General features: G+C 42.0%; 1 protein-coding gene across 2 annotated transcripts in view; it reads right to left on the bottom strand.

Moving 5' to 3' along the window:
• adkb (adenosine kinase b) overlaps nucleotides 1-16281 on the bottom strand; it is an 83243-nt gene extending 66962 nt beyond the window's left edge. The window contains exons 1-4 of one of the 2 annotated variants that reach the window (XM_071907713.2): nucleotides 15932-16281; nucleotides 13021-13095; nucleotides 12848-12901; nucleotides 1573-1651 (exon numbers count right to left, since the gene is read on the bottom strand). In XM_071907713.2, coding sequence (XP_071763814.1) covers nucleotides 1573-1651; nucleotides 12848-12901; nucleotides 13021-13095; nucleotides 15932-15981 — 258 coding nt within the window. In that variant the 5' untranslated portion in view covers nucleotides 15982-16281. Of the gene's footprint in view, nucleotides 1-1572; nucleotides 1652-12847; nucleotides 12902-13020; nucleotides 13096-14247; nucleotides 14346-15931 lie in introns of those variants that run through there. The other variant, XM_071907715.2, reaches the window with a different exon arrangement.
• Between the last annotated feature and the right edge of the window lie 204 nt (nucleotides 16282-16485).

The raw sequence follows: 16485 nt of genomic DNA, 5'->3' as shown, positions 1-16485 counted from the left end.
CTTAAAAGAACACCATAACCTGAAAGTGAAATGTGGAAAAGCCAGTGCTTCAAGGTATATATTGACAGAAAATGTTTCTGAGACTTCTGGGTGTGGGACGAAAACACTCTTGTTATCTTGAGTATTTCAGAATCAGCTCGACATCTTCTCTCTGAAGGGGGTAAATAACCAAATAAACAGAGTAGAATACCGTTTGACTTGGGTCCGCCATGCCATTATGAGACCAATTTAGTTGAGTGAATGCTTCTCAAAGGCCACAGAGGACATGAGGGCTCTTTCTCCAGCGATGGCAGCGAACAACAAAAAAAAAAAAATCTCCTTCCCCATCTGATTTCACAAGGGAGTCGGTACATACCTTGGGGCATGTGCCTTCAATGTCTTCTTAAATAAAACATGAAAACTCCTTGTCAAGGTCTATGTCTTAACTGAAGAGGCAGACCGGACTGAATTTATGGCGTCGACTACTGCAGCGACAAGAGGGTGGAAATAATCTGCGTTGAAAAATTTGCGATCAGAAATTTCAAGGTTGTAATTGCCTCAAACCGACTCAAGTGGGTAGAGGGAGCCCACCCGTTTCCAAAATCCAACTGCATCAAGCACATATAGGATTTAACATTTTGGAAGGAGGGGGGGGGGGGGGGGGGTTGCTCAAAGAATAAAATCAAGTTGGCAGTTAATGTCTCTGAGTGAGTGAGGTTTATGCAAACGCCTCTGATCTTCATAATTAAAGAGTGTTTGCATGGAGGTGCACAGCTCTGCGTCTCTTTTAAAAGGATGTTTACTGTCTCCAAAGCATGGAGATGCTGGCAGCCTGAGGGCCTGCCTGCCTGCCTTCCTTTCCCTCTCCCTCTGTATCTCTCGTGCTAAACACACACACATATACACATAGACACACACACATGCACGCAAACACAAACACAAACTACACACTGCACTGACACATGCAAACAAAAACCCACACACAAGGAAATGGCTGCGTTTTCACAAACATCAGCCTGTCAATTAGCTTCTGCACTCATTTCTCCTTGGAAGAGAATTATTTTTCAGCTGGATGCTTTTTCTTTGTTTATTGTGAGCAGACCAAAGCCTTATCAGCAGCTAATCACTGCATGTCAAATTTACAGACTTATTGCAGTCAGTATAAAAAAGGATTCAGTGAATAATCTTCTTGAGTTTAGATTGCCATTTTAGATTTGGACAATCACCAATTTCTTTTAGATGCTCAAATCTGTCTAACAGCCAGGGAGAAGATCAGCGTTTGTTTGATATAATTTGTTATGACATGTTAATTGCATCTACTTGTAATTCTCCCTAATTGATGTTTGATATGTCTCAGGAAATTAGGCCAACTAGATAACATTGCAAATATTATGAATTCCCCCCCCCCCCCCTTTCTCTTTCCGTGGCAGGTCTGATGAATTTGCACTGCCTAAAACTGTAATATGTCAATGTGCCGTGCAGCTATGCTCTGTATTCCCAGGGCTGCCTAGCTGACAAATCTAAGGTTACAGGCATACTACTGTACATTCAAAACACATTCAGGCACACTTCAGAAGGCCAGAAAAGACTAACCTGGGCAATTTTCACTGAGTTCTGGGTGGAACCACCAGCATGGTATTCAACTTTGTTCTTCTTGACAATTTCTTGAAACCTGAAATACACGGAGGTACAATATGAGAGTTGTCAGGACAGACATCATTGAAGGTTAACCATATGCCACAGAGTTAGTAAACAGGAAATCCACATCCAGAGCTAATAATTGAAGCCCTAGCTGAGCCACCAGATACAACCACCTTGTAACATGGCCCAGCAACAATGAGTATATCTGCTCTCAACAGCTCGTCACATTAGAACATGCAAAGCAGCAAAGTGTGATTAAAGATTGCTGGGCAACACCACTTAGTCAATAAGAGGTCCATAGGGAGTGGCTGTAAAGGCACAGTGGAAGACCAGCTGTAAACACAGAATGGGAAAGTGTTATTTAAGGGACCTTCATAAGAGTGATGTCAACATTTTCAAAGAGACCTCCCAAAGAAAAAAAAAAAGGTTTGTTTTGGATCTTGCGTTTATGAAGAACAATAAATGAGATCATACTTAATTGGCATTTAATAAGATCTGCAGAATAGATTCAGTAATGTGTTAAGAGGAGGTCTTAAAAGGGGAAACTGGAGGTGACAAGTAGCTATAGTCTTTTCTTTCTCTAATTACCTTTCAATTTCAAAATTACCATTTATTATGAGTCAAGTCATCAGGCCTATTCTCAAACACTCCATGTTTTATTGCTTGTGAAGAAGTCAGCAGTGTATTAACTCTACAGTATAATAAACCTGAAAGAGGTGGGCTAAACATTTTTACCATGCTGCAACTGTGACATCCCAGGTGAAAGTTGTTTGTAGAAACTTGAAAAGATACAAAAAAAAAAAATAGCAAGGATAGGACACACTGGATTTTGTTAAATGGGATACTCCACCACAAAAGTTGCTGGGGTTTAAAAGAGGCACTTAAGGCCTAAATGTCAGCTTGATAAAAGCAAAAAAGGAACATTGTCTCCACATGGTTGTAGTTAGCCATACAGTATTAAAGCAAGATGAGCAGTGAAAGTCATTTATGAGAGAATTTGAACTGTTCCCTCAAATGCCATGCCTGCACTAAAGAAAAGACTCTTGCAATCACTTTGGTAGATAGGCATCTTTTATTTTCCATTTCATAGGTGATGTTTTCAGACGATTAAAAAACAGGCTTTACAGTTTGCCTTGTGTACAAAAACTCATAGCCAGGATAACTTGTTTAGGGAGCGACCACATCTGATTAAATGTTTGATGTCTGAACCATAATGCAAGATTTAGAATGACTGTAACAGACTAAACACAATAAGTCAAGAAAACAGAGACGGCGTTGGGGAACGGGGAGTAAACAATTGCTGAGTTTTCAAACATAAACCGCTGGAATACCCTTGGGTTTACAGTGTAATACTGTAGATACTTCTATCATTTTTGTATTTTTCCATCATGCTACCATCGCAAACTTCAATAGCTGTGGATATTCCATGCTTAGGCGTAACATGATGCAAAGCCTAAGCTATGCTGTGAGATAGAGTCTTTATCTGGGGAGCTGAGAACATGAATAATGTGTATTCTCCACATCGTTCACACAAACAGCCTCCCAGAGGGCTGGCTATATAAACGTGTCCACCCGGCTAAGGAAATTGACCTAACTGCAGTCAAGATTATGTGCCACATTAGGAGGTCCTTCGCATTTTTTTTCCAACAGTAAATTGAAAACTGTCCATTTGAAAGTGTATTTACATCAGGGAAAAAAAATTCCAATGACATGGTAAATGGTTCAAGGTACACCATAGCATTCCCACTGGTTTTATGTGTAATTCCACCTTAAATGAACTGAGTCAGAGGAGTTGTTCAGAAAATGCCCAAGCATAATCCCAAGGGGTGCTGGTTATGTAAAGTCCATACTACACACAGTGCCGATGCCTTTGCTTTTAAAAGGACAAAACAAAACATTTGCAGGGGTCAAAGGTTCCTAGTTTGGTTGAGTAGGCTTGAATGGCAGGGTTGAACCTGTAAATAGTCGTGTCCATTTTAACACTGGGGACTTATTTTCTGTGGCCTATATGTTTACTTCAGAAAGGGGTAATTTGTATGCAAAGTGCATCATGGCTTACCAACATATGTCAGCTAGAGGTGTTCAATACTTCAACACCACCTGGTTTAACTAGGCATGGCTGAATTTTGAAGAAGTGTGAAAGTAACCTTTACTGCTTCAAAGAAAGTCTGCATATCATGTCTCAAGGCAAGGGGTCTACCCAGGGCAGAATGTTCCTAATAAAGAAAAAAAACTTTCCATGCAAGTGGAAAATATGCTAACCGGGAAAAAAAATCCTTCCTGAGACACCTGTTATGACTCATTGACAAAGGAAGAATTTGAGCACTGTGGGTGTTTATAACATGAAGGCAGCCGAGGGACTCCAGAACCCATTTCAAATAGACACACAGCTTCTGAGGATTTCAGCTTTTTTTTTTTTCCTTCCTAGAAGTATTTGCTCCACCTTTCAGTGCAGACAGCATGGGGCCCTGCTCTTGGACGCCTCGAAAATCCCATCCGAAAAGGAGCAGCTGCCTCGAGACCTTTACACCCTCAAACATCATGTGATCCCATAGTAGTGACACCGTAAACGGCCCCCTTGGCCATTTAGGGAGAGAAAATCCCTTTCCATCTACTGCGGTCTAAGCTCACTATGTGAAGGGAGGGAGTGGAGAAAAAGAAATTGTTTTGAACAAAATGTCCTCTACCAGTAACCTACGCTTTTAAAACTGGCTGGTGTTGTTCAATGGAAGAGCAATTCCAACTATGCCATGCATTCCACTTATGTATGGACAGCCTCCGTTATGTAACGTGCTTTACAAGAGACTGCCCCTGACACTCCGTTTAAATGTCACTCTTAACTAGGGGCACTGTGTTATTTTTCAATTTCATACCTTCCAATTTGTGACTAATGGAGGCACTTATTTATTCAGATTAAATCAAATCAAATTTAATGGGGGAATTAGGCTACTGAATGCAATATTTGTATTCAGAGGATATTGAGAGTCATACTCCAAACGTAATACCTCTACATCTCTCCAGTTTAACACATTCAAATTGTCGGGGCAGATCACACAAGTCAGGAACATCTTGTTGTTTACATTCCTGGGGTAGGAGCCCCCACCGTCGTTTCCCATCAAGGGAAATATGAGAACTTCCAAAGTACTATGAGTGCTCTCTGCCCTGGGTGACTCATGAGTTCCTCTCTCACCCCCCCAAAAAAACTAGCAGAGTAGATTATTTACATGAGGCAATAATTCAAGATTTGCTCCTCTAAGTCTCTTACATGGAGGGCAAGGCGAGCCCATTTACCCAATCCCTCTTCATTCCCCTTTGATGTTAGCCTATCTCAATAAGACCGGATGAGTGCCCTAAAATCCCCATCGAGTGATTTCACAGGAAGAACAAGTCTCTGTTAATCAATGGCTAGATTGGATCTGGATCCTCGGGAGTGGTCCGCCTGAAAGTCCTCCCGAGTGTTTGAGTGCACACCGGGGTAATTCATCGCTAATGATCACCGCGGCACCCACTCTCCTCCTCGCCGTTCGTCCTTATTTAATTGCCTCGTTCACGTTTAAACAGCTTACAAATCACAAGGACAGGCAGGGAAACATGATCAAACGGCCCCTATCACTAATCAGGGGAGGGCAAGGGAAGGAGTGAGAGGACTGGGGCTTCTTCGCTGCTCTCCTAGGGGATTAGAGGGGGGGGGGTACAAGAACAGTAAATTATCTCTGCTTCAGCTACAGCAGGCAGGTACATTTGAACAGGCAGATCCATCTTTCTCTCCCTCTCTCTCACACACACACACACGCATACACACACACACACACACGAGTAGAAAGGGGCAATACGGCTAAAAGGCTTCAGTAATCCCAGTTTCAACAGAGGCATCTGGAGTGGAGACAGGTTCTACAATGATTAGATTCCCCAATCAGTGTGTGCATCCTACACCAGCCTTTCTTGGTAGTCTGGAGGCAGTACAAGGCCTGATGCACAGTAATTGTTTCCATAGGTCAGGCAGGGGGAAAAAAACAGCTTGGGGACGTGATGAAAGGGAGATGGAAAGGGTGAGGAATATTGTTGTTTTTCCCCCCAATTAAATTGTTTGTCAAACCCTTCACAAAGGGTTACGCAGTTTATCTGTTTAAAATCAATACGCTCGTCTCAGTGTGAAAGCTTGTCCCGACACAAGACAGGCCCATTAATTATTCTGTTCTGTGTGCTATCGCCGGGCTGCTCAAGGTTGAGCCTTATCTTTTCTTATTTCAAATCAATAATTATCTTCTCCCGCGCTCGCTCTCCCCCTCAGAAATAGATGTGCTTTTCATTCAATGCCTGTAGAGTGCCTCTCTGTGTAGCAACCGATGAGGAACGCAGAGTGAATAGGACATTCTTATCAGTAGAACATTAGGGCAGGATGGAATAGATGGCAAAGAATGAGGCGCATAAAAGTACTGAACACAAATGAGTGATGATTCAAACAGCGAGCGAGGCCTTGTTCCCGTCCTCTGACATGCTCTAATAGACTACAGTGAGGGATGAATGTTGATTTGCACAAAAGCATTACGATATCACCATCACCCAGGTATCTCAATCCATTTGGGTAAATCCCTTATTCAGTCCCAGTAGAGTAAACCGTCTCGAGTCCCTCGGTGCAAAAACGGCATGTCTCCAGCCACGACGAGCCTTTACACATTATAGACTGGATGAACAATTAACGAGTGCACAATTACATGGTCATAATGGGTGAATAATTGCATTAGAATGCAGAAACAACAAATGTGCATCCCTTTAATAATCGGCCGATCCAGCAGCCCATTTGCTGGCATTAACTGAGAACTGGTGTTGTACTTAATTAGGCTGCACTCAAGGATTAGGGGGGAAAATTTGGTCATGGAGGATGAGTTCATATTATTTCCTCTAAAATGTCGCAGGTTTTTGGCTTCACGCTGTAGAGGGTGGCGTTGTTTGTCACACTGTGTTGTGTGGATGTGGGAGAGAGAGTGTGAGAGTGTGCGAGTATATGAAAGAGAGAGAGAGAGAGAAAGAGAGAGGGACACAGACAGAGAGAGAGTGGGAAGAGAGAGTGTGTAAGCGAGGAGGGGGCTTCTGGTGTTCTCCTGAGGATTGAGATTTGAAGCCTGAGCACAAAGCCTTTGAGACATTCCCCTCATCTTGGAGGTTGATACCAGGATCTTGGTGATTCACAATGCTCCAAGTGAATAATTCCACCAACACCCCCTGCTGTGGGGACCATATGGCCCAGTGTGAACTTTAAACACACAGGGAGTGTTGCTGCTCACCAGTCAGGAGTCCCACTCCTACCCCCGCACAGGCTAGGTGTGGAGAAATGATCACCACAGATAGTATACTAACTAGCCTACATGTATGAGGGCTGCCATCAGTGGCTTTTCCTGTGTGGCTGGGGTTCAAAGATGACTAAAAATAGCCCTGAGCATGCTTTCTGAACACGCTGTATGTACCGGCTGAGACGCCCACATTTTAATTATAAAACACGTTCAAGGGAAGGGGGGGGGGGGGGGGGGGGGGGGGGAAGAGAGAGAGAGAAACCGCCCACATGCACAGAGATGTGGATTATGTTTGTTACACCCCCTTGACTTGTGATGTTTCCTTCTGGCACCACCTGCTGGCAGCTGCTGTCAACAAGAGGGAGGCATTTACAGCTCCGGCAACAAGCCTTAATTGTGATTGCATCAGCCATCTCTCATGATGCAGCATGAATGCTTTTAATACAGAGCAATCATCCTGAATCGCAGCACGCCAGCCTACTTCCATCAAAAACGACAGCGGAACAAGATATGGGCCTAATCCCGCTAGAGATGTATTTATTTTTATTATTATTTGAGAAGTAGTGTATTTTTCTGTTTCATAATTCACAAGGTCTATTCGCATTTCTTACAGCTGAGTACAGCCCTGTTGAGCGCGTCAGATTTATGCAAGTGCCCTAAATTGTCGGATTCATGCATATCAATAAAACATCAAGAGCAGTGGTTGGCGGCTGAACATGTTTCTGATGTCTCAATTACCAGCTGAGTGCCATTAATCTCTGCTCTTTCTCTTTGGCTCAGAGGTCGGCTGATGGATGTGGGCCCGTGACCTTTGCCCTCAGCGGCAGGGGAGCCGGATGTACTGACCCCAGAGGGCCAGCAGAGGTGAGTTTAAGTACTGTAGTACAGCACTCAGCCTCAGCAACAGACAAGGGGGCTGGGAAGTAGGAAGAAGAGAGAGGGGGGGGGCTGTAATGTGTCTACACACTCAGTCAAGCGTGAGTGCATCCAGTGAAGTGGCACCATGGAAGGCACATGCAGCCTTGCATGCACACTTGCATGTGAGCACACACACGCACACACACACACACACATAGACACACAAACAAGCCTGTTTCTCCTCCCAACACACCAGGATAGCTCCGCTGGGGGTTTCTAGCACTCACGATTCGCTTCGTTATATTAAAAAAAAAAAAAGACAGAGGGGTAGAGCGAAGGGAGTCAAGTGTGTTTACAGAGCAGAATCTATCACACACACAGACCCAGGAGCCAGAGTGTTTAGCATGTACTCAGCGAGAGGGGCCTTTGTTGTTTTCCTCCCAGTAAGCAGATTGAACTGCACGGCAGCAGCAGGGGTGTGTAAGATGTACACAGACAGCGGGGTGTGTGAGCGGAGAGGCACCTCCACTGATCTCCCGTGTCGTGTGATGATGTGTGTGTGATGTGTGTCTCAATCCAGCACTGATCCCCCTGAGTCAGCCCCGTCAGTGATATGAGCCTCCCACCCTCTCTCTCTCTCTCCCACTCTCTCTCTCTCTGTCTTTCTCTCTCTCTCCTTTCCCATCCGGAATGCTAATAACAGCCAGCCACTAACACTGCAGCCCTGAATTATTCATGCAGCAGTGGGTCACACGGCATAATGAGGAGTTTACTCTCATTCTGGATGCGATTGTGACGCCGCTAATCTGCATTTAGCACAGAGAAAGAGAGAAAAAGAGAGGGGGGGGACAGAGGGGGGGCGAGGAGGGGGGATGAGCACTGATGAACTTAATTGCTGTGAGCAAACAACCTCTGAAAAGAGTCACGCCATCATCCCGAGATGAGAAAGTAAACAATTAATTATCATTGGACAGAGGGAGTCATAAAACAAATGTTTGAACAGGCCTAATATTCAAGAGCCTGCTGCTTTTTTTTTTTTTTTGAACTTTTTTCCCCCTCGACAGCCCCTTGGAGGTGGCAATACACTGTAACAATGATTCACTCATCTGACACACTAATAATCATTAGGCCTAATATGATATGGTTAACTAGCCCAAGAGGGTCTGAGTGGATGATATAATATGAAGTGCGGTGTGACTCTAAACAACCTGTAATGCCTAGTTATCCTGAAATGAAACGTGCATTTGCCCACATTATAATCTCCTGCAGAAAGAGGCGTGTTTTCATTATGTTGACATGTTTCTTATGGAGACTCATGGGGAAAAAACAGCAGGCTTTTGTTGCCCCCTGCTGGACATAACCAGTACACAACCTATTCTTCTGTAATTCAAGAAAATAGATAATAGTAATGGTAAAATATCCACCAACCTACTAACTAAATACCTGCTAAACGGCAATAAACATCTTATTGGTCTATATTCAAATTACAGTAATAAAACGAAAAAGCGAATAAAATGAGATGACAATGCATCTGTGAATAATAATAAACCTGACTATTCCAGTCTCAGACTAAACCAGACTCAGATTCTATCTGTCTAATAAAGACAATGTTTAGTGAGGACAATATTAAGCACAAAACCATTTATGTCAAAACAAGGCAAATTTATTCAGGAAATAACCTACCCTGCAACAAAGTTATATTTTAAGCCACATGATGGCAGCATTGACTGTAAGGCAAACAACCATATAACCAACTTGTATATTCAGTATTCAATCTCAACCAAGAACCAGTTGTTCAACTCACACTGGTGCATAAGGAAGACCTACAGTATTAGATCAATATTGGTCTGTGAAACACAGCAATTTAGTGTAATGTAGGGAGGAAGTTGTAGGCAGTGCTTAGGTTAAGTTGGTTTCGTATACCCCATTTTCAAAAGGCTCCAACTTCCTCAGACAAACCAGCATCTACTTGAAGCCATCTTTTATCTGCATCTCACTAACCACTGCGACAATATTGTCTCAGTAAGACTGATAGTATGATATCAGCATTTGCTGCAACATCATTCACATGCCACCATGTTGTAGTCACTGTATGAATATGAGAAACAGTGCCGCAAGCAAGACAGCCTTGAGAAAACGCTGCCTTATATGGAGGATAGAGTAATAAGGTCAAGGGTATGTGAGTCTAGCAGTCAGATGTATTATGTGCACTGTGGCTGAGATTGAACTGCATGATTTATGCATTTACTTGAGATGTTACCACCTCTCTTTTCAGCAAACTAGGTCCTACAATAGCTTTCACAGTAAAAACAAACAGTAAGGTAATGGGTCTTGAATTACATGTAGTAATTAACCTTAACTTGAAACCCAGTTGAAACTCAGTGAAAAGGCACTAAAAGACTAAGTTGTAGGCTTACTCAGGAAAATATATGGTAAGTCCCTAGCCAGGACTTACAGGGAAGTTGATGGTTTCTACTGTACACTAGGCAATTTCTCAGCCCACAACAGGATTATATGGGCTCTGCAGTGACCAGATAATTGAATTCAGACATGGCCACAGTGCACTGCATCCAATGATATCCGTCCCACTAGGGCGATGGGAAAAAAATGAATAGCGCTACACTCTGTAGATTCAGAAGCACAACAGGGTTACTGACTACACTTCTAAGCCTGTTGTGGCCTTTTTAGTTATGATGTTATTTATCACAACGCTTCAGCCAAGTTCTTCAGCCTTGGATCAATAACCTTGTGAATGAGTGACTTTGCACTTGATGGTCTGCGAAAACGTTTGGGTTTCACCAACATCATCAATGGAACAACAATGGCTCATATAAAAGCTGTAGCACCTCAAGCTCAATGCGCTATTATTAATAACTACGACTGCCATACTTTCAATAGTGCACAATGCATTAAAACGAGTCAATTCTGCTTGTACTAAACTATGACAAAGCATGCCACGAGATGCCATATTAGCATGTAGATTGAGATATAAAGTGACAGACATTACGGTTAGGTGTGTGTATGGGGGGGCAGTGGAGGGGACGTGCACTGAAATGCATAGTGCTGGGAATTAAGCAGCAAAGCCCCGTGTTAATCCTGCCCTGACCTTGTACAGTATGTGGCGGGAACGGTGTCTGTGGGGCCAAAGATAACACCGCTGCCTTTGTGGTGGAGGAGAACAACATTGCTGATGATGCTGCTTTGCGCCGCTGCTGCCCGCCCAAGGTCACGTGTGTCCCTTTGTCATGTAACAAGACCTGACGAGGTAGCCTGTTGTATGTTACAGATGATCTGGAGTACCGATGTGTCATTGTTCATTCATTACTGCTTTATAATTTATAGTGCTTATAACGTAAAAAAGTTAAATCCACCCTAAACCGCAATTCATATTACTTCTCAAACCTGAGATTGTTCAATCAGCATGTGCTGTACTGAACATCAGTAAGCCAACACCAGGGCAAGGCTCTAATATGTAATGTTATCAAGACATGAACCTGCTCTGCTGATAGTGAATACCCATCTAATAGAAATTCACCAAACAACAGTTTTCTGAGTGCAAAGTACACAGGCTTCATTGTCAGGAATGCAGTGTTTCACAGTCAGCGTTTTGCATCTTATGTGGTTTGAACTTAATTACATTCCATGTTCAGATATGTGTTGTGTTAGTTGTGTGTGTGTGTGTGTGTGTGTGTGTGTGTGTGTGTGTCTGACTGTGTTTCCATGTGTCCATCCACTAGGATATCTGCAACCATTCATGTTAGAGCCATGAAACAAAAACCAGTGTGCTCAATGGGGCCATGGAGTAAAACTTACTCCATAACCTGACTGCCTGATCATATTTATTCATGTATTGTGTCTCTCTGGGAAACAAAGCTGATCCTTTTCAAAGAGATTTTACGCCCAGACTCTATTTTACAGCACCAAGTACCAGATGGAATAAGGATATGCCAGAATAACAAAATATTCAAATTGATGAATATTCAAATTGTTGGAGAGTCTTGTGGTTGACTTAAAACGTAAATTGCTCAGTTTGCCCAGAACAAAAAAAAACCTAAATGTTGCTGTATATGCAGTGCACAACTTTTCCAGTGCCTAGCTCCAGATACTCATGTCTTTTATAAATTAATTGTGTTTTGTTTGGAACACATCAGATAAGACAAACACTTGATTCTCACAAAATAGACTTTTGCACATCCCAAGTGTGGAACATGTGATTTGCTTATGAATGGCAAAAAACATATAGTCATTGAGTCTTCAAAGAAAATACAAACACCTCTCTCTCACCACCATCTAAGATACAGATGCACTTTAACCTCTGTACCAAAATTAACACTGACAAATTCCCTGAAAAGCCATCTGTATTTTATCAAATAGTGGCAGGAGGGTGGTATACAGTACAAGTCAAGAGTCAGTCAGTAATTGAGGCTTGTTTTTTGTTGTTGTTTTTTTAATTAGATCTTTCTGTTGTTTACATTTTAAATCTCCACATAATTTTTTCTCGATCAGAGTGCTATGTGTAGATCTCAAAAACAATCAAAACAAATTCAACTTCTAATTAAAAAAAGTAAATATCATAGACATGTTCAGGGCAATGCAACCGCGGTTTCGAGGAAGGCTATAATGTTACTGTAGCATCCGCTTGCAATGTGAAGCGGGTGGCTGCTGAAAAAAGAGTGTGCGTGCTCAGCAAAATGCTTCCTTGGATAAATAAGGTTAATAATAACAATAATACCAATGCAAAATATATTCTGTGTCTACCGCTTCCATGCAGCTAATAAAGCTATAGAGGTACTATTTAGCCAGAAGCAGTAGTGAATGGCTGTTCTTCGAGTTGATTCGAGCAGCGACAGATGCAGCATGGGAGACATGTGGGTGTGTCATGTTCTGAGCCTCCAATGCAGCTCCCCAGTTACTGAGAACTGATTTATGTCTTTGCTATTTTGAGCACTGCTTACTGTGTCAAGATGCTAGTAGTGGGGTATGAATGACTGGTGGATCCCTTATTTGGTCCCACACAATTTTAACACTTAGCCCGAGACTGCTAAAGCATGTAGTGTGCTAGTGATGTTTTTACTCACAAGGCTTTGTGTTGTTCTTCAGCGAGGATCTGGTCATTGGGCTTCAGGCCATACCTTTTAGGGAAAAAAATGAACCTTTGTGAGACATTGGGTATTTTGTTGGTCAGACAGAACACAGAATTGTGATGATACTAGTGAGACAAGGGGCTGCGTTTAGAGCTGCTTAGACTTACTTGTCAAGGAAGTCCTTGTCCACAACAGCTGAAATGTCAAGCAAGGGATTGCCCATCCCAAAAAGCGTGTTTTCACTGTGGGGGAGACAAAAGCGCATTGTAGTATTCATTTCTTTCAGAGTCCAAACTCCCACTCTATTGTAGGAACAGGGGAGACAAATAAACCATTGTAATATATCACCTGTTACTGGATTTTTTTATTTTTTTATTATCACTGAAACTTTGAGATGTGGTGATACCCATGTTACCTGAGCTCCTCTCTATGGTCAACACGTGTGCAGCACATGAGAAACTAAGCACAGGCTACAGTGGAGGAGCAGGATTCTAGATTTAGGCTACACACATACAATAACTGTTCTGAACTCATTATTGAGCATATGATGAATTAATTTAAAAGAATTTGGGAGAGATTACTCTAGAACTTGCATTGAGTGTATTGTGCAGTGAAATTTAAGCTGCCAAAGAATGTGTGTCTCTTTTTCCCCCCATTAAATGGACATCAATCAAAGTATAAGCAAACCTTTCGGCACACTGTAAAGACCAAAATTATGCATTTTCATCCACTGAACAAAACCAGTGTACTATAATTCTCATGTACAAACATGTGTAGTTCATGTGTCACTCAACAGCTTTAAGACACGTGTCAGTGTATTTAAGATTATGCATTCAAGCATAAGCAAGGGGCTGACCCAAAAAAGTAGGAAAATGATATTCTGTTGATAGCTTTATCTAGTTAACTGCATTTTTCCCCACGATTCCTTTATCTGAAAACTTTCCTCAACAGCGTGGAATCATAGTGGTCAAAGTCTGCTCTTGACAACGGACTCAAGTCTTCTCTTCACTATCTATTAACCAACTTTCAAAAAAAGACAGGATTTTGAAGGCAGTCTATAGCTGGTTCAGAACACTGAAAGAAAGGAAGAGTCTGTTGTGCAAGAGCCTGGCTTTTAAATAATCTAAAACAGGATGGATGCACAATAAGATCCTGACTCAATTAAACCACCCCTGGACAAACTTAGAAAATCACGCTGAAGGTCTCACATCACAGGTTTTCTTAGAGGTGGTTATCTGCAAACAATCTTGCAGTGTCCATCCACCCAAAGGAAGACTGACAGTACTGACAGTAGATTTGGCAAACAACACTCATGTGTTGTTTGCCAGTCATGTATGACTGTTCCCTGAAAAAAAGTGTGGCACCATTAGAGGCTATTATCATTTTGATCTTACCTTGCAGTTGGCATACTGACAGAATACTGTGCTTCCTAGCCTGACGATTGAATGGTCAAGAACTTCCCCCTCTTAGCTAAAGCAACGTGCTTTTCAACTACAATTTCCTACGGAACTGTCGCTGCCCCTTAGTCGACACTGATTGGCTAGTGCAGGAAGTGGGTGGTCCTCAGTATTTTCTTGGCTGTGATTGGCTACACACCTTCCAACTATTTTAGGTCTTTAAATGCTGCGTTCCAGTCAAATGGGAAAGACGCTAGATTAGGTGGTAAAAACTACTGGAGTTTGGCGATGGACAGAGGGACCCAGTGACTTCCTGACTTCTGAACGCAACCAAAAAGGGAAATAAGTGCAGTTAACTGTAGGGAGTGATATACTCATTTCAAATAAAACGAACAAAATGTACAATTTTCATAGCATGCATTTTGTGTTTACAACTTTTAAACTGCAGTGGCAGGGAACAAATACTTGTTGATTTTTCGTTTGTGTTTAACACTGCAATGTTTGGTTAGCTGTAAAGCATAAACTCAAGTGTACCGCTCACCAAGTGCAGGTGTGTTAAGTGTGAAAAGGCTGAGAAGAATAATTATCACCAAGAGCAAACAAAATGTACAGAAAACTTCAACAGTGTCGTCTTAACTGCTTCAAACGAGTTCGACAGCGTGAACACTTCCAAGTCGTGACTATGAACCTGTAAGTCATAACGGTATTTTTTCCGGTGTAACTTGAACGCAGCAAAAGAGCACGTTCATTCAAAGTTATGCAAATACGTTCCAGCAGATTGTCGATGTAAACAAGGCGCTACCTTGTCCTGTCAGCACTTTAAAAACATTTAATTGTTAAGGGTTGCTAAAGACCAACATTATTGTAAATAAGAAAACTGACATTGTGTTAAAACACATGATAATGTTTTTATTGCAAGACCCCGGATACCATTCCAATGAGTATTTTTTTTAAATGTATTTATATTATTCATTCATTGTATTTATGCTAATTTTCCGTTATGTTTTCCAAGTTTACGTAACTTAACGTATTTTATGCAATTTCAATTAAGTGATATGCGGTGTTTTTATGTTCACAGCACCTGTAATTTTGAACAAGTGATCAATAAAAACATAGATAAATGTTAAAAAGCTTTCTACTCTCTAGAAAAATACCGTCCTGTCACGTTAACTGTCATTACTGATCTATAACTTCCTAATGTAGCTAAGGAGGATAAAGTTTGCCTTACGCCAGCCAATTTCCTTCATCACTTTACAGATTGAATGCAGAGGCTTGTCGCATGTTTTCACACAGACAACCCCATTTCCACGTAACGTTACTTAATTATAATAACCCATTATAAATATTAAGGATTATTAAGGATAATTACACGTGTAGATACCGATGACTCTTGTCTCTCAATCATGTGATGTACCCACCCTCTTCCGCTAGCTGTGATTAGCATCGTCATGGCAATAAGATATTGCTCGCTAACCCCCTACATTCACATGTTAATTGATGGTTTTGACTGAGCACTTCTGTTGGTGTAAGGTGCAAACTATTTAGCGCCTTGTCGCTATGCACCGTTTGCTGACAGCTGACAACAACGGTCGCGACGTTAGCATGTATTACTAGCTAGCTACAGTGCTAACTTGCACTGTACAGCATCGTGAATTTGATAACCCATAACCTGGCGTCTTACCTTAGCGCTATTTTCCTGACTGTCGACATGTTTTGTTTCTCAGCAGACATTTTTTCAGTCAGCGACGAGTCTGTTGACGCTGTGAAACCTGTGAAGCCACTGCTTACTGGGGGATAGTAGTAAGAGGCTGCAGCTTCCCTCCCCAGAGATGATGATGCTACAGACTGGACAACAGCATGCAACCCGGAGAGTAAAGCACTGATTTTGTTCCGTGAGGAGTAGAATTAGTTACTGTCTCGTGAGCGAGCTGGTGGATAATTGAGTCACATATTAAAAGGAGAAAGAGATATCGCGCGTTATCACGTTACTTTCGCTTTCAGGCGTTTTGCCACGATGTACTTCAACTTCATCAATGCATATGCTAAGCCCTACACTATACGCTGTGTCTGTGGTCCTGCATAGTGAGTTCATATTGACCTTATTTTACTTTATGGTATTTTTATTTCTTGTGGTATCACTATAATATTCCTATAGACTAATTTTGCTGTGATATTGGTATAGTATCCTACAATTTATTAGATGATTACTATCAAGAGTGTAGTGGAAAGTAAACC

Source organism: Centroberyx gerrardi, chromosome 20 (assembly GCF_048128805.1).
Source record: "Centroberyx gerrardi isolate f3 chromosome 20, fCenGer3.hap1.cur.20231027, whole genome shotgun sequence".
Lineage (NCBI taxonomy): Eukaryota > Metazoa > Chordata > Actinopteri > Beryciformes > Berycidae > Centroberyx > Centroberyx gerrardi.
Note: the sequence above shows the minus strand (reverse complement) of the source record. Positions and strands in the feature narration are given on the sequence as shown.